Genomic DNA, 20,806 nt, shown 5'->3' with positions numbered 1-20,806 from the left:
GGTCAGGAGTTCGAGACCAGCCTGGCCAACATGGTGAAACCCCATCTCTACTAAAAACACAAAAATTAGCCAGGTGTGGTGGTGTGTGCCTGTAATCCCAGCTACCTGGGAGGCTGAGGCAGGAGAATTGCTGGAACCCAGGAGGCGGAGTTTGCAGTGAGCTGAGATCATGCCATTGCACTCTAGCCTGGGCAACAAGAGTGAAACTCTGTCTCAAAAATAAATAAATAAATAATTTTTAAAATATGCTATAGGATTAGAATGAAAAATAACAGAAAAAACTGAACTTTTAAGTAAATATTGATTGGACAGTTGGAGTCATGAGTTCTCAGTGTATCTTGTTTTTGTACCATTGTTGATGTATTTAAGTCAGTGTAATGAATGATGTGGCTAGGGACCCATGCTGAGTCATTTGGAAGAATACTGCAGGCACCCTGGTTTTAGAAAAGGCTAATTATCCTGGTGCTGCATCTAAAGGTTCAGAGCAATTGAGGAGCCTACTGCTTAAATAGCTTTCTGTCCCTTCCTTACCACCCTAGAGTTTAGTCCTGCCCAAAATAAGAAGAACAAATAGTGTGAGAAGAAAATTCCACTTGACTGGAATAGTAGGCAAGTTTTTTGGTTTGTTTGTGGTTTTTTTCTTTTATTACCTTGCAGTCGATTTCCTCCTCATTTTCACAGTACTTCAGCTATACTAATATTAAAGAATTTGCTAAGACTATTTGAGGCCAGGCATCATGCCTGTTTCCCAGCACTTGGGGAGAGCAAGGTGGGAGGATTGCTTGAGGCCAGGAGTTTGAAACCAGCCTGGATAACGTAAGACCCTGTCTCTGCAAAAAAAAAAAAATTTTTTTTAATTAGTCAGGTGTAGTGGTGCATGCCTGCCTTCCCATGTACTTGGAAGGCTGAGGTGGGAGGATCCCTTGTGCCCAGGAGGTTGGGGGTACAGTGAGCCGTATTTGCACCGCTACACTCCAGCCTGGGTGACAGAGTGAGACCCTTCCTCAATAAAGAAAGGAAAAAAAAAAAAAGATTTACTTGAGGAGAAAGAAAGATCTTGATATGTAAAATCATCTCTCTTTTTTTAGTCTAAATGGAAATTACATATTGTAACTTAGGAATCATTTTTAGGAACAGACTACTACTTCATCTAGTCATTTCTTTAACTTATATGATCCTAGTAATTACTCAGTTTTATTATTGAAATTAAATATGCTTGGCCTTAACTGGTACTGTTGCTTTAAAAAGACTACCAAGTAAAGAATTTCACATGTCCTATTTTACATTAATATTACTGTCTAATTTTGATATAAGACAGATATCTGAAGCTACTAAGGACTGACTACTCTGTTCACTTTCAGAGTGACTTAGTGGAAGAGTATTTTGAAGCTCACAGCAGTTCAAAAGTTTTAACCTCAGATAGAACGCTGCAGAAGCTAAGGAGAGCTAAACTGGATCAGGTATGTTGCAAGGAATGTTACTTCTAAATTTTTTTTTACTCTGTCCTGAAAAATATGCTACATAAGCAACAGATTTGAAAAGTATACACAAGTAGAATTATTGTCCTGATCAAATGAAACACAAGTTAATGTGATTATTACTTCTTTTGTTATACAAATAGTAAATAGGCTGGGCACACGTGGCTCACACCTGTAATCTCAACACCTTGGGAGGCCAAGGGAGGAGGATTATGTGAACACAGGAGTTTGAGACCAGCCTGGGCAACATAGGGAGACCTCGTTGTTACTAAAATTTAAATAAATAAATAATTTACTGGATTGGACTGTAATTATGCATTTCCCCCCTCTTATTTGTTTATTATTTCTTCAGGATCTATGATAATCATCAGGGTCATAGTCCTTGATATCCATTTGCCATTAATCTCTGTTATTCATTTAACCTATATGTATTTACTAAACCTCACACTGGTCATAAAACAGTGACTGCAACCTGACTTTCTCTCAGTTACAAACTTTGCAAAAAGTAGAGGATATTCTACTTGAGGATATTATGGAAAACCTGCCCAGTGTGGTAACAAGATTACCATGTACTATGGTTCCAGTAGCTCATTTTACAAAAAAAAAAAATACCATACAGTTATATTTGCTGGGGTTTTACTTCTCTAAGAGAGGAGACAGAACCATCTGAGTGAGAAAGTCTTTGCCAGTAGTAATTTCAATTGATAATCTAAGTCCTGGCTCATTGGTATTGAGACTCGGATCAGAGAATATAAGCAACGTGGGAGAAGGACACATGAGTCTAGGCTCACAATAGGACTTCATCATACTTAGAGGCAAAAAGATCTCTAGGGGGATGAAAGAAACACCTGTCAGTGAGGGAGAGGAAAGCCTTTCATTGATCATAAACATAGCATAGCTAATCAATACAGTCTTCAGTAGCATGTGACAATAAGCATTTATTTTTCATGTCTGCAAGTCAGTCAGAGGTTGGCTGATCTAGGATTTGCTTCATGTTTCTCTTCCTCATTGGACCAGCAGGCTAGCTGAGGCATGTTATCCTCATGACAATGGCAGAGGCATAAGAGAAAAAGTGGGAAAACAGTCTGTTAAAGCCCAGGCTCAAAACTAGATTGCCAGTTCTGCCTCATTCTAGTACAGCTGGATATTGGGGTCAAAAGTGCAGTTTTCCATGAATATTAATTAAAGTTTGAAATGAGGCTGGGCACAGAGGCTCACGTCTATAATACCAGCACTTTGGGAGGCCAAGGCGGGAGGATCACGAGGTCAGGAGTTTGAGACCAGCCTGCCCAACATGGCGAAACCCCATCTCTACTAAAACTACAAAAATTAGCCAGGCATGGTGGCATGTACCTGTAATCCCAGCTACTCAGGAGGCTGAGGCAGGAGAATCACTTGAACCTGGGAGGTGGAGGTTGCAGTGAGCAAGTGACAGAGCAAGACTCTGTCTCAAAAAAAAAAAAAAGTTTGAAATGAAAGTACATACATGAGATAACATTCTAGAGTTCACACTCAAGTGTGAATATGATCAGATAATCCAGTGTAAATGACTGCTGGAAAAGATACTAGTGCTTTCTCTGCTTTTTCAGGGCTCTGAACTCAGAAGAGATAAGAGAGTTTTTTTTTTTTTTTTTTAGCAACCTAGTTAACAATTTTACTTAAAGGTAGTCCTGTTTTGCTTTAACTGTGACTAAATAAACACTGTACAAGCCAGAGTACCTGAAATATTTATCGCAACTCTAATCTTCAGTATTTAAAGAATATTTTACTTGAAAGGTGGTGGAATCATGAAAACATGGTAGTGCCAGAGTGAAGACCCATGTGCAGCTTTTTGCTGGAGTTTTCATTTCAAAAAATGATCTCTAATTCATCAGCATGACTTTCCAAGTTTGGGGTACAGGGCAATGCACTTTCCTCAGTTTATTTATGTTATTGTTTTTAAAAATTTGCAATACTTATCAAAGATAAAGGATTTGTTAGAAACAGCTTTTGGAAGAGGAGCAGTGATACAGATTTATTTTACTAATGATAATGGTAAATAAATTATAAAGAACCTTTAATGTTTTCTGAGAATTAAATTAAAACCTTATTCTTGGAGTTTATAATCATTTAAATGGTTCTGGACAAAACTTACGAAATTCTTTGCTGTTATTACTAAAAAGAATGTTAACAGTTTTAAGAAAACAAATTATTTTTTAAGAATTGTGTTTATCAGTTGATACACTCATTGCCAAACCAGATTAAAGTAATATCCCAATTGGCTTCTTCTAAGCTCAACTTCTAAGGAAATTGTTTGGATTGATCTGCTATCTGTGGTTTGAGAATGACTTTTTTCCCCTCCTCCTTTTTTTAAAGCAAACATTGCGTAACTTATTGAGCAAGGTTTCCCCTTCCTTTTCTGCCGAACTTAAACAACTAAATCAACAGTATGAAAAATTATTTCATAAATGGATGCTGCAATTACAGTAAGTATTATTACAAACCCTTGTAAAATAAAGAATAATACATATTTACATGAATATGTTAAAGTAAGTTAACATTTTTCTTTTTACAATGAGTTTGATATATTTAGTCATATATAAAAATAAATGTAAAAATAGACATTATGACTCATATAGAAATGTCACTTTATTGTATGACTCTTCCCAGAAATTCTACAGTTTTTAAGAAATTTGTGTTTATCAGACTTGACAGCCATTGATAAGATAAATAGCATTTCTTAGAATTATGTTACTGGTTTAAAAAACCTGTATATTTAATTTGTCAAGATTAATAAATATACCAATTAGATTTTAATCCAGTTTTCCACAGCATAGTTCTTTAAATGAAAGGATAATATTTACTTTAATCTTATGTTTGTGTACTACAGACTTTCAGAATTTTATGAGCAGATTTGTTCTATAAGCATTAATTTACTATTTTAACATTATTTCCTAGAATATTTTTTCACTTTTATTATTTTCACACACCTCAGATTAAATTTTAAATTTCCATTAAAATGCCTAGAAGAATGAGTGAAATCAAAACATAGTATTTTCTTTTTATGATAATTACTTTTATCCTTGCAGTTAAAAAGACTTGAACACAAGGAAGTGCTTAAAATGTACACGAATGTGAATATACATGCACACTCACAGTTACATTGTCACTGAGGTAAATAAGAAGGTAGATCCATGGGCCAGGCACTGTGACCCATACCCATAATCCCAGTGCTTTGGGAGGCCAAGGCAGGAGGATTGCTTGAGCCCAGGGGTTTGAGAGACTCTGTCTCAAAAAAAAAAAAAAAAAAAAAAAAAAAGTTATGCTAGGAAGGGAATGATTAACTTTTCTGCAAGAACCTCGGCTTCTCTCAATAACTAATTATGGATCTGTGCATTATAAATTTGTAAGCTCTTCACTCTAATCCCATCTCTAGCCCATCATTATTTTTTTCTCCCAGTATGTCAACTTACGATAACTTAATTTGCTTTGCTTCTCAGGTGAGACCTTATAGTCAGCAAGTTCATTGGAACTGCTAGCTCTCTGAATTCCTTGCCTCTTTATTTTTGTGCTTTGACCTTGTAATCTCTACCTTTGGAGGTTACCTCTTTTCTGTTCTTCCATTTCTAGGTTATCCTGCATTGCCAGAGAGCATCACATAAATACTGTTTCTGCTTGACCTTCATAAACAGTCATGGAGTTGGACTTTAGCTTGACCTCTAGTGCTTGGTGTTCTGGGTGGGCTTATTCACTCTTCTGGCTTCAGTTGGTTTCTGTATATGAATGACTCATTAACAGTTAACCTCCAACCCATACCTCACTCGCAGTAGCAGACCTGGATATCTGAATGTATATTAGCAGTTTCTACTTGGATGTCCTGTAAATAATTCAACATACATAAAATTAAGCTCATCTGAAGTCCACTGTTTCCACCTGCCCCTGCTATCCAGCAGAGTGAATGAGTGAATGTTAGTCACTCCATTTGTGTAGTTGCCTATGGCAGAAAACTGAATCATTCTTCTTTTTTTTTTTTTTTTTTTCATTTTAAGAGACAGAGTCTCACTCTGTCACCCAGAATGGTGTGAACACAGCTCAAGGAGCCCCAACCTCCTGGGCTCAAGCAATCCTCCCATCTCAGCCTCCTGAATAGCTGGGTCCACAGATGTGCGCCACCATACCTAGGCTCATTTTTTAAATTTTTTATTGTGTAGAGATGAGGTCTCACCATCTCTCACCATCTTGCCTAGGCTGGTCTCAAACTCCTGGGCACAAGCAGTTCTCCTGCCTTGGCTTCTAAAACTGCTGGGATTACAGGCATGAGCCACCGCGCCCAGCACTGAGCCATTCTTAAGTATTCTTTTACTCAGTCTCCACATCTAATCAGTCTCCAAATCTTATTGGCTTGACTATAAAGTTCTTGACATGTTTACATTTTTCTCCATGACAGCTAAATTAATCTTCCAGTTTTGTTCCTTCCTATCCATTCCCCAAACATAGCCAATGTGATCTTTCTGAAAAGAACATGTTACTTTCTTACTTAAAACCTTTCTGTTAACCCCTCATTAGTTACTTTTAAATGCTCATTCTTGGCCGGGCACGGTGGCTCACATCTATGTAATCCCAGCACTTTGGGAGGCCAAGGTGGGCGGATCACCTGAGGTCAGGAGTTCGAGACCAGCCTGACCAACATAGTGAAATCCCGTCTCTACTAAAAATACAAAATTAGCCAGGCTTGGTGGTGCACACCTGTAATCTCAGCTACTTGGGAAGGTGAGGCAGGAGAATTGCTTGAACCCAGGAGGCGGAGGTTGCAGTGAGCCAAAATCACGCCACTGCACTCCAGCCTGGGTAATAGAGCAGGACTTCATCTCAAAATAAATAAATGCTCATTCTCCTTGGAATTAGTGAATTAATGGTTTAGTATGACTTAACAAGGCCTTTGTTACTTGACCTCTGCTTACCTTTTCAATTTAATCTATCAATTTCAACTCTGCTTCAGCCTGTAAAATTTTTTTTTTTTTTTTTTTTTTTTTTGAGGCAGAGTCTCGCTCTGTCGCCCAGGCTGGAGTGCAGTGGCGCGATCTCGGCTCACTGCAAGCTCCGCCTCCCGGGTTCCCGCCATTCTCCTGCCTCAGCCTCCCGAGTAGCTGGGACTACAGGCGCCGCCACCACGCCCTGCTAATTTTTTTGTATTTTTAGTGGAGACGGGGTTTCATTGTGTTAGCCAGGATGGTCTCGATCTCCTGACCTCGTGATCCGCCCGTCTCGGCCTCCCAAAGTGCTGGGATTACAGGCTTGAGCCACCGCGTCCGGCCCAGCCTGTAAAATTTTTAGGACTTTTTTTTTTTTGAGACAGTCTCGCTGTGTCGCCCAGGCTGGAGTGCAGTGGTGTGATCTCGGCTCACTGCAGGCTCCGCCTCCCGAGTTCACGCCATCCTCCTGCCTCAGCCTCCCAATTAGCTGGGACTACAGGCACCCACCACCATGCCCAGCTAAATTTTTTGTATTTTTATTAGAGACGGGGTTTCACCGTGTTAGCCAGGGTGGTCTCGATCTCCTGACCTCGTGATCTGCCCACCTCAGCCTCCCAAAGTGCTGGAATTACAGGCGTGAGCCACCGTGCCCGGCCTTTTTAGAGCTTTTATTGGCAATGGTCTCCCTTGCCTCCAGTCATCTGTCATCTGAAAAGTAATAGAAGCTACAGTGAAGCTACTGAACAAATTGGTATACAGATAATAAAATTGTGTCTTTACCTTGTATGAGTTTGGAAAAAATATTTATTTATTTATTTAAGATGGAGTCTCACTCTGTTGCCCAGGCTGGAGTGCAGTGATGCGATCTCAGCTCACTGCAACCTCCACCTCCCAGGTTTAAGCAATTCTTCTCCCTCAGCCTCCCAAGTAGCTGGAATTACAGGTGCCTGCCACCAAGCCAGGCTAATTTTTGTATTTTTTAGTAGAGACGGGGTTTCACCATGTTGGCCAGGCTGGTCTCGAACTCCTGGCCTCAAGTGATCCACCTGCCTCGACCTCCCAAAGTGCTGGGATTACAGGCGTAAGCCATCATGCCCGGCCAATAATTATTTTTGAAAAGAATACTTTTTTTTTTTTTAGGAAGGAAGAGGAAGAACTGGGATAGCTAAATCACTAAATATTGATTCCTGGCCTTGCACGGTGGCTCATGCCTGTAATCCCAGCATTTTGAGAGGCCAAGGCAGGCAGATCACCTGAGGTCAAGAGTTCGAGACCAACATGGTGAAACCCCGTCTCTACTAAAAATATAAAAATTAGCCGGGCCTGGTGGCAGGCGCCTGTAATCCAGCTGCTGGGGAGGCTGAGGCAGGAGAATCACTTGAACCCGGGAGGCGGAGGTTGCAGTGAGCTGTGATGGTGCCATTACACGCCAGCCTGGGCAACAGAGCGAGACTCCATCTTGAAAAAAAAATTTTAGTTAATTTTTTTTTACAGACACTATCTTGCTCTGTTGCCCTGGCAGGAGTGCAGTGTCACCATCATAGCTCAGTGCAGCCTCAAACTCCTTGGCTTAAGTGATCCTCCCAGCTCAACCTCCTGAGTAGCTGGAACTAGAGGCACCTGCCACCACACCCAGATAATTTTTTAATTGTTTTTTTTTAAAATAAAAATATTTTTGACCAGATGTGGTGGCTTATACCTGTAGTCCCAGCAATTTTGGGGGCCAAGGCGGGTGGATTACTTGAGCCCAGGAGTTCAAGACCAGCCTGGGCAATATGACAAAAACCCATCTCTACTAAAAATATAAAAATTAGCCAGGTGTGGTGGCGCACAGCTATAGCCCCAGTTTCTTGGGAGACTGACGCAGAAGAGTCGCTTCAACCTGGGAGGCTGAGGTTGCAGTGAGCCAAGAGTGCCACTGGACTCCAGTCTGGGTGACAGAGTGATCTGTCTCAAAAAAAAAAAAAGTATATATACATATATGAAAAACTTTTTTGCATTTGCCTTCCCAAAATTCTGGGATTACAGGCTTGAGCCAATGTACCTTACCCCTTTCCTGTATTTTTTATAAGCTTAATTTAAGGAAACTGGTTGATAATAAAATTGGTAATAAGAGGTATTGAAGTTTAATTGCATGAATACTGTCTTTCCTAACAGCCTTGGGTTCAACATTGTGCTTTATGGTTTGGGTTCTAAGAGAGATTTACTAGAAAGGTTTCGAACCACTATGCTGCAAGATTCCATTCACGTTGTCATCAATGGCTTCTTTCCCGGAATCAGTGTGAAATCAGTAAGTTTCAAAATGTTAAAGGGAAAAACATTATATCCTCTGCCAATTCATGCCTCCACATAAATGAGGATGGAGTATTAAAGAATTTTTGTTTTAGTCTTCACGGTAGTAGGATTGTATAGTGCTTAATACCATGTGTTTGGACTCAGAAGAATCTAGCTTTGAAACCATCTTTGAATGTCCTACGTTGTAACTGACATGTATTAAAACTTAGGAAAATATGTTAGTTTTGTTTACTACACTGAGTATCAGTGGTACTTCTGAAGAAGGGAATTATGGGGTCTTCAGTTTTGTTATAAACTATGAAAATGCTTTATTAGGCAAAAACTCGGGGCCGGGCGCGGTGGCTCAAGCCTGTAATCCCAGCACTTTGGGAGGCCGAGACGGGCGGATCACGAGGTCAGGAGATCAAGACCATCCTGGCTAACACAGTGAAACCCCATCTCTACTAAAAAATACAAAAAAAAAAAAAACTAGCCGGGCGAGGTGGCGGGCGCCTGTAGTCCCAGCTACTCGGGAGGCTGAGGCAGGAGAATGGCGTAAACCCGGGAGGCGGAGCTTGCAGTGAGCTGAGATCCGGCCACTGCACTCCAGCCTGGGCGACAGAGCCAGACTCCCTCTCAAAAAAAAAAAAAAAAAAAAAAAACAAACTACATGCTGTGAAAATGCTTTAAAATGCAACAGGATGTGAAGACTATAGTTTTACAATACATTTATCATAGATCATTTTTATTTCAAATGCTTAATATCTCTTCCTCATTTGAACATGAAATCTTTTGGGTGCTGGATATTGAGTCATGTAGTATTCCTTTTTAAAAGTGTCTATAGTGTTTGTGTCCTGTTTCCTTTGATAGAACTGTAGTTTTCTAATGTTTCTCATGTTCTTGGGAGCTTTTTCATTTGTTTTTGCTGCCCTCTTATATTACCTATTACGTTGATATCTTTGCTATTCTTTTCTATTTTCTTTTAGCCACAACTTAGGCAAAAAACAATGAATTAGATATAATTCATCGAGTACCAGTAGAATTTTTAAAAGTGATTTTTTAAAACTTTTGGGAAATCCAAATTCATTATTAATTTATAAAAAAAGGTTTGATTTTCTAGTTGTATATGACAATAAATTGTAATTAATGTGGCACCTCTTGCACATTCATGATATAGGTCCTGAATTCTATAACAGAAGAAGTCCTCGATCATATGGGTACTTTCCGCAGTATACTGGATCAGCTAGACTGGATAGTAAAGAGATTTAAAGAAGGTAACATGAAGTAGATGCTCTGTAGTTTTAGGGTAAAGTTAAGCATATACTTCTACTTATTCATGTATTTATATACATACAGTACAGTTATACATACATATTATATGTATTATATACATACATATACATACAGTATTATTATTTTATATATATATATTTTTTGAGACAGTCTCTCTGTTGCCCAGGCTGGAGTGTAGTGGCACCATCATGGCCCACTGCAGCCTTGACCTTCTGGGCTCAAGCAGTTCTCCCACCTCAGCCTCCCAGGTAGCTGAGATCACAGGCGTGTGCCACTGTGCCCAGCTAATTTTGTATTATTTGTGGAGATGAGGTCTCGCTATGTTGCCCAGGATAGTCTGGAACTTCTGGGCTCAAGCAGTCCTCCTGCCTTGGCCTCCCAAAGGGCTGAGATTATAGGTGTGAGCCACCACACCTGGCCCAAAAAGATTATTTTAATAATGGCACTTATCTTGGTGCTCTAAAATAATTTGACCTTTTTCTATGAACCTTTTCTGTGAACTTAACAGGGAAGAAAAATGTTAGTCCCACTTTCTTAAGTTTGTATATCCAAAAGCCTTTTTCTGTTTATAAAACACTCCAGAAGTGCAGTGGTGCAATTTTGGCTCACTGCAACCTCTGCCTCCCGGGTTTAAGCAATTCTCCTGCCTCAGCCTCCCAAGTAGCTGGGATTACAGGCATGCACCACCAAGCCCACCTAATTTATTTCAGAATAATTTTCAGGTTTTGTTTTGCTTGTGTAAAGTGCCTCCACTTGAGCGTTACATCTTTGTCTGATATTTTTATATTGTTTAATGTTTTTATAAAACATTATTTCTTGGCTGGACACAGTGGCTGACGCCTGTAATCCCAGCACTTTGGGAGGCCAAGCTGGGTGGGTCACCTGAGGTCAGGAGTTCGAGACCAGCCTGGCCAATATGGTGAAACCCCGTCTCTACAAAAATACAAAAAAAATTAGCCAGGCATGGTAGCACGTGCCTGTAGTCCCAGCTACTTGGGAGGCTGAGGCAGGAGAAGTGCTTGAGCCTGGGAGGCAGAGGTTGCAGTGAGCCAAGATCATACCACTGCACTCCAGCCTGGGCAATAGAGTGAGACTCTATCTAAAAATAAATAAATAAATAAAACATTATTTCTTTATTCTGTGTATATATCATTACATTGGGATAATTTTATATACTAAGATCTCTGATTCTTTTGGTGTGAATGTTTTGGTTATGTGAATATGTCAGAAAATTGGAAATAGCATTATATAGTCTCTGATAGTTAATTGCCATTTAATAATGACTAAATTAAGAGAAGTACATGAGAATGCCTAACTGCTTTGATGGATAATTTTATTGATAATGTCAATAATCCTAGCTCTGTTTCCATAGTACTTTTATCTTGTCAATATTCTGGCATGTTCTTTAGTTTTGTCTTCATTTTGTTTCCAACCTGAAAAGCTTTCTGTCCCAAATTTCCTTTCACACTTCTACACCCATTTTACCCACAGTTCTTTATAGAAATGGACAGTATACTTTTTTGTTTTTGGTTTTTTTTTAACACAGTCTTTCTCTCTCACCTAGGCTGGGATCCAGTGGCACAAACACATTTCACTACATCCTAAACCTCCTGGGCCCAAGTGATCCTCCCAACTCAGCCTCCCCATTAGCTGGGACTACAGGCACACACCATCTGCCTGGCTATTGTTAAAATTTTTTGTAGAGATGGAGTCTCACTGTGTTGCCCAGGCTGGTCTCAAACTCCTAGGCCTCAAGGGATCCGCCTGTCTGGGCCTTCCAAAGTGCTGGGATTAACAGACATGAGCCCAGCCAGACAATATACATTTTTATACCAACTGTACACATTTGAAAACAGGTAGAGTTGATTCTCATTATTCACAAATTCTATAATAACAAATTTTCCTGCTTGCTAACATTTATTATAATCCCAAAATCAATACTCTTGGCACTTTTGCAAAGTGAAACATGCACAGAGTGGCAAAAAGTTTGCATTGCCCAATGTACACATTCTAAGCAGAGGTCAAACAAGGCAATGCTTTGCCGTCGTTTCAACTCTCATACTATAAACAAGCATCCTTTTCGCAGTCCGTTCAGTGCTATGTTTTTCACATTTTTCTGCTTTTGTGTCGGTGATTTGGCTGTTTAAAATGGCCCCCAAGCATAGTGTTAGAATGCTATCTAGTGTTCCCAAGCACAAGAAGGCTGTGATGTGCCTTGGGGAAAAAATGCCTGTGTATATAAACTTCCTTCAGTTATGAGTTATAGTGTTCTTGACTGTGGGTTCCGTGTTAATGGATCAACAGTGTACCTTAAAAATAAAGTTGCCCTTAAAAGCCAGGCGCGGTGGCTCACACCTGTAATCCCAGCACTTTGGGAGGCCGAGGCAGGTGGATCATTTGAGGTTAGGAGTTTGAGACCAGCCTGGGCAACATGGCGAAACCCTGTCTCGACAAAAAATACAAAAAATTAGTCAGTCCTGGTGGTGCGCATCTGTAATCCCAGCTAGTCGGGAAGCTGAGGTAGGAGAATCGCTTGAACCTGGGAGTTGGAGGTTGCAGTGAGCCAAGATCACACCACTACACTCCAGCCTGGGCAACAGAGCGAGACTCTGTCTCCAAAAAAATAAATAAATAAAAATAAAATTGCCTTTAAACATGTAATCCCAGCACTTTGGGAGGCCGAAGCGGGCAGATCACTTGAGGTCACGAGTTTCAGACCAGCCTGGGCAACATGGTGAAACCTCATCTCAACAAAAAATATAAAAATCAGCTAGGTGTGGTGGTACACGCCTATAGTCCCAGCTACTTGAGAGGCTAAGGTGGGAGGATGGCTTGAGCCCTGGAATGTCGAGGTTGCAGTGAGTTGGGATCTTGCCACTGCACTCTAGCCTGGACAGCAGAGCCAGAACTTGTCTCAAAAAACACACACAAAAAAGCTGCTTTCTGTAGGGCCTGACTTCAGTGCTAATCATGTCTTGTCTATTTTATGAGTAAATGACATATCTTCTCAAATAAATTACATACCCCTAAGCAATCATTATTTTATCCTATACTACTTTAATATATTTTTTAATACCTAGGCATTGTGTGTGGTAGAGGAAATAATCACTGAAATATCACTAAAAATAACAATTGCAGCTGGACATGGTGGCTCACGTCTGTGATCCTAGCACTTTGGGAAGCCAAATTGAGTCCAGGAGTTCAAGACCAACCTGGGCAACTTAGTGAGACCCCGTCTCTACCAAAAAAACAATTAGCCAGGCATGGTGGTGTGCGCCTGTAGTTCCAGGTACTCGGGAGGCTGAGGTGGGAGGATTGCTTGAGCCCAGGAGTTGGAGGCTGCAGTGAGCTATGATTGTACCACTGCACTCTAGCCTAGGCAACAGAGTGAGACCCTCTAAAAATAATAATAATAATTGGATTTCTTTTCTTTTTAGATTCTTCTTTAGAACTCTTCCTTCTCATCCACAATTTGGATAGCCAGATGTTGAGAGGAGAGAAGAGCCAGCAAATCATTGGTCAGTTGTCATCTTTGCATAACATTTACCTTATAGCATCCATTGACCACCTCAACGCTCCTCTCAGTAAGTTAAGTGTTACTATTTTTCCTTCTAGAGATATCAGTCTTACAAAACATAGTATTAATGTAAATCAGAAAATTTTTACTGTTTTTAGAATGCTTTTCCTCCTTTTACATGTTTAAAAACACAGGTTGCCAAAAATGTGTTCTCAATCTAATTTAGAACATATTTTTTGGAAATAAAAATTCAGATACTAAATAAGGATGTTTTAGTCTAAAGTTAAATGGAGAGAAAAGACCCAACTATTATTTTGGTCTCCTTCTCTTCTTGTAATATTGCAGCATTTATTTTATGAACTTAATGTATAGACTTTCTGATAATCCTGTAGAAGAAAATGTTAAAACATTTCTAATTTTTTAAAAAGAATGCATTGGTAATGCTTTTAATTTATGCTTAATATAAAAATAAAGGTTCAGATGTTGGTTGAAAATGAAATTAGATTGTGAGTTACTGATTTAGATATGGAAGTGGCAAAAATGAAAAACTTGGGGATTCATTTTTATTTAATCCTTTCTCATTCTTTTGTAAAGTGGAATCTAGTATCATGACAATATGAAAATAATTTGTAATTCTTGTTTTCTTCGATCATGTGCTAGTGTGGGATCATGCAAAGCAGAGTCTTTTTAACTGGCTCTGGTATGAAACTACCACATATAGTCCTTATACTGAAGAAACCTCCTATGAGAACTCTCTTCTGGTGAAGCAGTCTGGATCCCTGCCACTTAGCTCCCTTACTCATGTCTTACGAAGCCTTACCCCTAATGCAAGGTAAGGATGAAAACCATATTTCTTTTTTAAAAACTATACATTTTAAGATATGTACTACTAGGTTTTAATGGTGATACTGAAGTCCCTAGTTAGTTTGAAGGATTAAGAGAAATTATAGTAATAATAGTTACCAGTACTGGATTATGGGGTAGGCAGGTAAGTCAACAGCAGTCTGTCATATTGCTCAGTAATAAAGTGAGAGTACCAACTTTTTATTTCTTAATATATTTCGGAATATGAGCACCTGAGTGGTCATAATGGAGAAAAAGCAGACTTTTCATGACTTTTACTTAAATTTTATGGTTATTTTTCATTACATATTGAATATTCTGATCCAGACACTGAGTACATTATATGCAATACCTCATTTGATCCTAAGGTGGATAGTCAGTAGCACAAAGACTTTGATCCAGATATGTCAGCTCCAAAACATCACTGTATGATATCTCCAGTCAAGCCCTTACAGCAGCCTAACCAAGAGGCATATCTGAATTAATAACCACAAGCTGATTATAGCATAAGCCAGCAAAAAGTAAATTGCATAATTAGCTGGACTTAGTGGCCCATGCCTGTAATACCAGCACTTTGGGAGGCCAAGGCAGGCAAGTCACTTGAGGTTAGGAGTTCGAGACCAGCCTGGCTGACATGGTGAAACCCCATCTCTACCAAAAATATAAAAATTAGCCAGGTGTGGTGGCACGCACCTGTAGTCCCAGCTACTCAAGAGACTGAGGCCGGAGAATTGCTTGAACCCAGGAGACAGAGGTGGCAGTGAGCTGAGATTGCACCACTGCACTCCAGCCTGGGCAACAGAGTGAGACTCTGTCTCAAAAAAATAATAAAGAAAGAAATTGCATAATTAGCCTGTTGAAAGAAGCTTTTAGTAACAAACTTTACCCCCTGACAAAAGCATAAAATTATAGAATTATATTTAACAAGATGAAGTGTTGAAAAATAACAACACTGAGAATAGATAATTCTTGCTGAGAATAGATAATTAAGAGCTGGATAGACGAAAAGAAATATTGTGTTCTTGGGTGGGTAGATGAACTATTATAAGAGTAGAAATTCTTTCCATGTTAGAAATGTGTTAGACTTGCCAGGCACAGTGGCTCAAACCTGTAATCCCAACACTATGGGAGGCTAAGGCAGGAGGATTGCTCCAGCTGGGAGCCTGAGACCAGCCTGGGCGACATAGGGACACTCCATCTCCACAAAAAGTTTTAAAAATTAATTGAGTGTGGTGGTGTACACCCATAGTCTCAGCTGGGGAGGCTGAAGGGAGCCAACATCACGCCATTGCACTCTAGCCTGGGTGACAGAGCAAGACCCTGTCTCCAAAAAATAGGTATTAGATCTATAAATTAATCAAAATGTAAATGAATTTTTTTATTTTAAATTTGAAAGAAAATTTAGTTTCCTAAAGAATAAACAGTCGGCTGGGTGTGGTAGCTCACACCTGTAATCCCAGCACTTTGGGAGGCCGAAGCGGGTGGATCACTTGAAGTCAAGAACTCGAGACCAGCCTGGTCAACATGGTGAAACCCTGCCTCTACTAAAAACACAAAAATTAGCCAGACTTGGTGGCGCACACCTGTAATCCCAGCTACTTGGGAGACTGAAGCAGGAGAATCGCTTAAACCCAGGAGGCAGAGGTTGCGGTGAGCCAAGATGGCACCACTGCACTCCAGCCTGGGTGACAGAGTGAGCCTCTGTCTCAAAAAAAAAAAAAGAAGAAACAAGCAAGTCTAGCAGAGACAATTTCTTTTTTTGTTTTTAAAGAGCAACAAAAGGACACTTGTGGTCAAGATGGCATAATACTTTTCACTCTTTCCTTTCATCCCCTCTTGTTCCAAACACACAGCATAATAGACAAAATTTAAAAATAAATACCCTGGCTCAAAATAGAAACATCTCAATGCAACAGAATGATAAATCAGTGAGCAGAGTTGAAGCCACAGCACAGCTGCATTCTAGGTTTAGAAGCGGCATTGGCAGCCAGGATTTTGACTTACATGGGATGATAGTAGTGTGATGATATATATTGCCCAAACCAGATATTTTCATTTAGGACAAATGCTGAACTGAACAGATGTTCGGTGTAGAAATAAAACCATATAAAACATATAGTGTTCAAATGTATATATCAATATGAATAAAAGTTTTAAATGTGCATGGAAATGAAAAATACCTAATTCAGAATAATTAGGTATTTTTAGGTACTAAAAATAATTTAAAAATAATTAGGTACTAACCCTGGAGAAGAATGAAGGGGATAGAGAGAGGATGGTGTACACAGGGACTTGGGGGATATCTTTTTCTGTAACCCCCCAGCAATTTATTTTTCTTTTACTTGTGTGTTTGTGGTGGGGGGATTAACTTTGTTGTGAGATGATTATAGATTCAGAAGAAGCTACAAAAATACATGCCGGGAAGTCTCATGTACCCTCCTCCCAAAGCACCAACTTCCACCAACCACCACCATCTCATATAACCACAGTACAGTATCAGAACCAAGAAATTGACATTATTGTAATCCCATCCACCAAGCTTATTTGGATTATACATGCTGCACTTGTGTGTGTGTGTGTGTAAATTTCTGTGCAGTTTTGTTACCTGTAGCCTTGTATAACTACCTCCATGTATACAGCTGTACCATCACCACAAGACTCAAATGTTGACCCTCAAATGCTAATTTTAATGAATGTTGTTACTCTATAAAGCCGATTTGAACACTAAAGATAAGATTAGCATTGAACTCGGCCGGGCATAGTGGCTCACCCCATAATTTTACTACTTTGGGAGCCTGAGGAGGGAAGATTGCATGAGGCCAGGAGTTTGAGACAAACCTGGGCAACATAGTGAGACCCCATCTCTACAAAAAATAAAAATAAAGCCTTGCATTAATATTGAAATATGCAGGCTGGGTGCGGTGGCTCATGCGTGTAATCTCAGCACTTTGAGACGCTGAAGCAGGCAGATCATTTGAGGTCAGGAGTTCGAGATCAGCCTGGCCAACATGGTGACACCCCGTCTCTACTAAAAATACAAAAATTAGCTCGGCATGGTGGTGCATGCATGTAATCCAACTACTTGGGAGGCTGAGGAGGGAGAATTGCTTGAACCCAGGAGGTAAAGGTTGCACTGAGCTAAGATCACACCACTGCACTCCAGCCTGTGCAACAGAGTGAGACTCTGTCTTTAAAAAAAAAAAAAAAAAAAAGGCCGGGCGCGGTGGCCCACACCTGTAATCCCAGCACTCTGGGAGGCCAACGCGGGTGGATCACGAGGTCAGGAGATCAAGACCATCTTGGCTAACACGGCGAAACCCCGTCTCTACCAAAAAATTAGCCAGGCGTGGTGGTGGGCGCCTGTGGTCCCAGCTACTTGGGAGGCTGACGCAGGAGAATGGCGTGAACCCGGGAGGCGGAGCTTGCAGTGAGCCGAAATCGCACCACTGCACTCCAGCCTGGGTGACAGAGCGAGACTCCGTCTCAAAAAAATAAAATAAAAATTGAAATAGGCATTAAATGGTTATCTAATGAAATTTTTTGATGGAATTGGGGACAAAGTCTTCATTCAGTTTTGTTATTACTAATAATAAAAGTCCTTAATTGCTGAAGGACTGTTGGAAGTTATTGTGTGTAAAGTTGAGGGTCCATGCATTGTGAGAACTCACAACATTAAATATGGCAGTGGCTACTCTAATGCAAGCTTTTTTTTGAGATGGAGTCTCATGGTGTCGCCAAAGCTGGAGTGCAGTGGCAAGATCTCAGCTCATTGCAACCTCCCTCTCCAGGTTTTAAGGCATTTTCATGCCTCAGCGTCCTACAAGTAGCTGGGACTAGAGGTATGCACCACCACACCTGGCTAATTTTTGTATTTTTAGTAGAGATGGAGTTTCACCATGTTGGGCAGGCTGGTCTTGAACTCTTGACCTCAAGTGATCCACCCACCTTGACCCCCAAAGTGCTGGGATTACAGGCATAAGCCACCATGCCCAGTCTAATGCAAGTATATTTAGTTTGGCATGCCTCAGTGTCTGTGTGCTGACCTCAGCATTTTCTTATTTGAACTATTTTGAAATTTTGCTTGATTCTGCAAACTCCAGTATCATTTAGCCTTTACTTGGTATGTGATTGAATAAAAATTTTAACCAAAATTCAGCTCTGGAGTTAGTAGTAGTACCTAGTTAAAAAGTAGTCATTGAGGGCGGGATGCGGTGGCTCACTCCTATAATCCTAGCACTTTGGGAGGCTGAAGTAGGCGGATCACTGGAGACCAGGAGTTTAAGACCAGCCTGGCCAACATGGTAAAACCTCATCTCTACTAAAAGTATAAAAATTTAGCTGGGTGTGGTGGTGTCCACCTGTAATCCCAACTACTCAGGAGTCTGAGGCATGAAAATCGCTTGAACCTGGGAGGCCAAGATGGCAGTGAGCCAAGATTGCACCACTGCACTCCAACCTGGGCAACAGAGCGAGATCCTGTCTCAAAAAAAAAAAGTGTTCATTGAGATGATCCAAAATATGACTATAGTCATTGTTTTCTGGACCTGCATAAAAATGAAAATGCATATAAGTTTTGAATTTTTGGCATACCCAAGGACTGATGGGAGTCTTAGTTTGTGTAACACTGCTTCCAATCCCATAATTCTACCTGGTTCACTCTCCTATGGAAATAATTCAGAATATGAAGAAATAGGTACAGTTTTATTTAGTGCAGAATTATTTTTTCTGTATCCAGTCATCCATTAAGAGTTATTTTTAATCTAAAATTAGAAATAATGTAAACATCCAAACCAATAGGGAAATGGTAAGTTTATGGTACATGGTAGATAAGCAGCTGTTAAAACTTCCTTAAGTTCTTCTTACATATGGCAAAAAAAAAAAGAAAAACTTGTTTAGGAGAAGTTTTAAAGACGTGGGAAAAATCAAAAAGTGAAGAAGCAAGGTATAAAGTGGTATATGCAGTATATAAATGTATGAATTTACGGTGTTTCCACCCGCTTCATTCCACAAAGATTTGAGACAACAGCATACCCCATATGATCTCAATACCAAGTGTTAATGGATATTGGATTGATATTTTTCTCTTTAGATGTTATTCTGTATTCCAACTTTTCTACCAAGGCTAACCTAAAAAGTAAGAAAAAAATATTTTCATATTTGTTTTGAGACAGGGTGTCTGTCGCTCAAGTACAGCCTCAAGCTCCCAGGCTCAAGTGATCTTTGCACCTCAGCCTCCCGAGTAGCTGAGACCATGGGCGCATACCACTATGCCTGGCTGATTTTTAAATTTTTTATAGAGACAGAGTCTCACTGTGTTGCCCAGGGTGGTCTCAAACTCCTGGGCTCAAGCAGTTCTCCCACCTCAGTCTCCCAAAGTGCTGAGATTATAGGTGTGAGGCACCACACTCGGCCTATATTTTTCTTTAGAAGAAATAAAAAAGCTTTCTGTTTAAGTAGGCAAGGATATGATATTCCTTGGAGGAACAGAAGATAATGCAGATAGGCCAAGTATTTGACATTTTCTTTGTGTATTTTGCTATTAGTTGTTACCTTTTGATGTTAACATTTTGGATTTAAATTCTTGTTTTTTGTTTTTAGGGGAATTTTCAGGCTACTAATAAAGTACCAGCTGGACAACCAGGATAACCCTTCTCACACTGGTATCCAATATTTATGACATTCAATTGTGTAATTTTTGTTTTACCCCATACATTTCCTTTCTCTGGAATTTAATGACAGAAGTGCAGTTTTTCACAGCAGTAAGTGGTCACTCATGATGGGTATGTCTGCCACATAGCAAATTTTCAAGGAGCTCTACAGATCCACTGCTGAGCAAGGTGTTTGCCAACACAAATTGAAAGACAAACCCAGCTTACTTTAAAAATGTTCTGTGCTAACTATGGATGTGTATCTGCCAATTACATATTTTTCATATTCTAGGCATCTTAGGAGATTGTCTTCCCCTTTGGCAGAAATGATTTCAACAAACATTTTAATAATTGTTCTGCTCTCATGACTGACTTGTTCCTTCTTTAAAAGTCCTATCAATACTTGTTCACTGCTCTGGGATAACATGCAAATAGCACTTTTATTCTGTGTTCTTTTGTATGGGTGTTTGTATATTGGGTCATGTCTTAAGTGACTTATGTTCATATCCTTTTGAACTTGCCAGGCCTTTCTTTTCAAGATTTTTACCAGCAGTGTCGGGAGGCATTCCTCGTCAATAGTGAGCTGACACTCCGGGCCCAGTTAACTGAATTTAGGGACCACAGGCTTATAAGAACAAAGAAGGTAAGACTCCACTGTTGTAGCATTGTATGCCAGGAATAGTCTATATCATTTACTTAAGGACAAGTATACCTTTGACTCAGACCTGATTTTGAAACTGACGTCCCATGTTGGGTCGCAGATTCATTTAGGGGATATGCCATTTGAGTTTGTAGAAAGAG

At 39.9% G+C, this 20,806-nt stretch overlaps 2 protein-coding genes across 8 annotated transcripts in view; one reads left to right on the top strand and one right to left on the bottom strand.

Moving 5' to 3' along the window:
- Positions 1–20,806, bottom strand: part of LOC105468113 (NGG1 interacting factor 3 like 1) — a 96,393-nt gene that overhangs the window by 50,256 nt on the left and 25,331 nt on the right. The window contains exon 7 of one of the 3 annotated variants that reach the window (XM_071073165.1): positions 4,083–4,742. The exons of the other annotated variants lie outside the window; for them this stretch is intronic. Within the exon in view, the coding sequence (XP_070929266.1) occupies positions 4,624–4,742 (119 nt within the window). The 3' untranslated portion in view covers positions 4,083–4,623. Of the gene's footprint in view, positions 1–4,082; positions 4,743–20,806 lie in introns of those variants that run through there. 3 annotated transcript variants of the gene reach the window in all.
- Positions 1–20,806, top strand: part of LOC105468115 (origin recognition complex subunit 2) — a 60,326-nt gene that overhangs the window by 36,549 nt on the left and 2,971 nt on the right. For all 5 annotated transcript variants that reach the window (XM_011718121.2, XM_011718122.3, XM_011718125.2 and 2 more), the window contains 8 exons: positions 1,362–1,460; positions 3,834–3,943; positions 8,588–8,720; positions 9,882–9,978; positions 13,435–13,581; positions 14,175–14,346; positions 19,956–20,017; positions 20,530–20,648. In XM_011718121.2, coding sequence (XP_011716423.2) covers positions 1,362–1,460; positions 3,834–3,943; positions 8,588–8,720; positions 9,882–9,978; positions 13,435–13,581; positions 14,175–14,346; positions 19,956–20,017; positions 20,530–20,648 — 939 coding nt within the window. The remainder of the gene's footprint in view (positions 1–1,361; positions 1,461–3,833; positions 3,944–8,587; positions 8,721–9,881; positions 9,979–13,434; positions 13,582–14,174; positions 14,347–19,955; positions 20,018–20,529; positions 20,649–20,806) is intronic.

Source organism: Macaca nemestrina, chromosome 11 (genome assembly GCF_043159975.1).
Source record: "Macaca nemestrina isolate mMacNem1 chromosome 11, mMacNem.hap1, whole genome shotgun sequence".
Taxonomy (NCBI): domain Eukaryota; kingdom Metazoa; phylum Chordata; class Mammalia; order Primates; family Cercopithecidae; genus Macaca; species Macaca nemestrina.
This window is presented reverse-complemented; position numbering and strand designations above follow the sequence as displayed.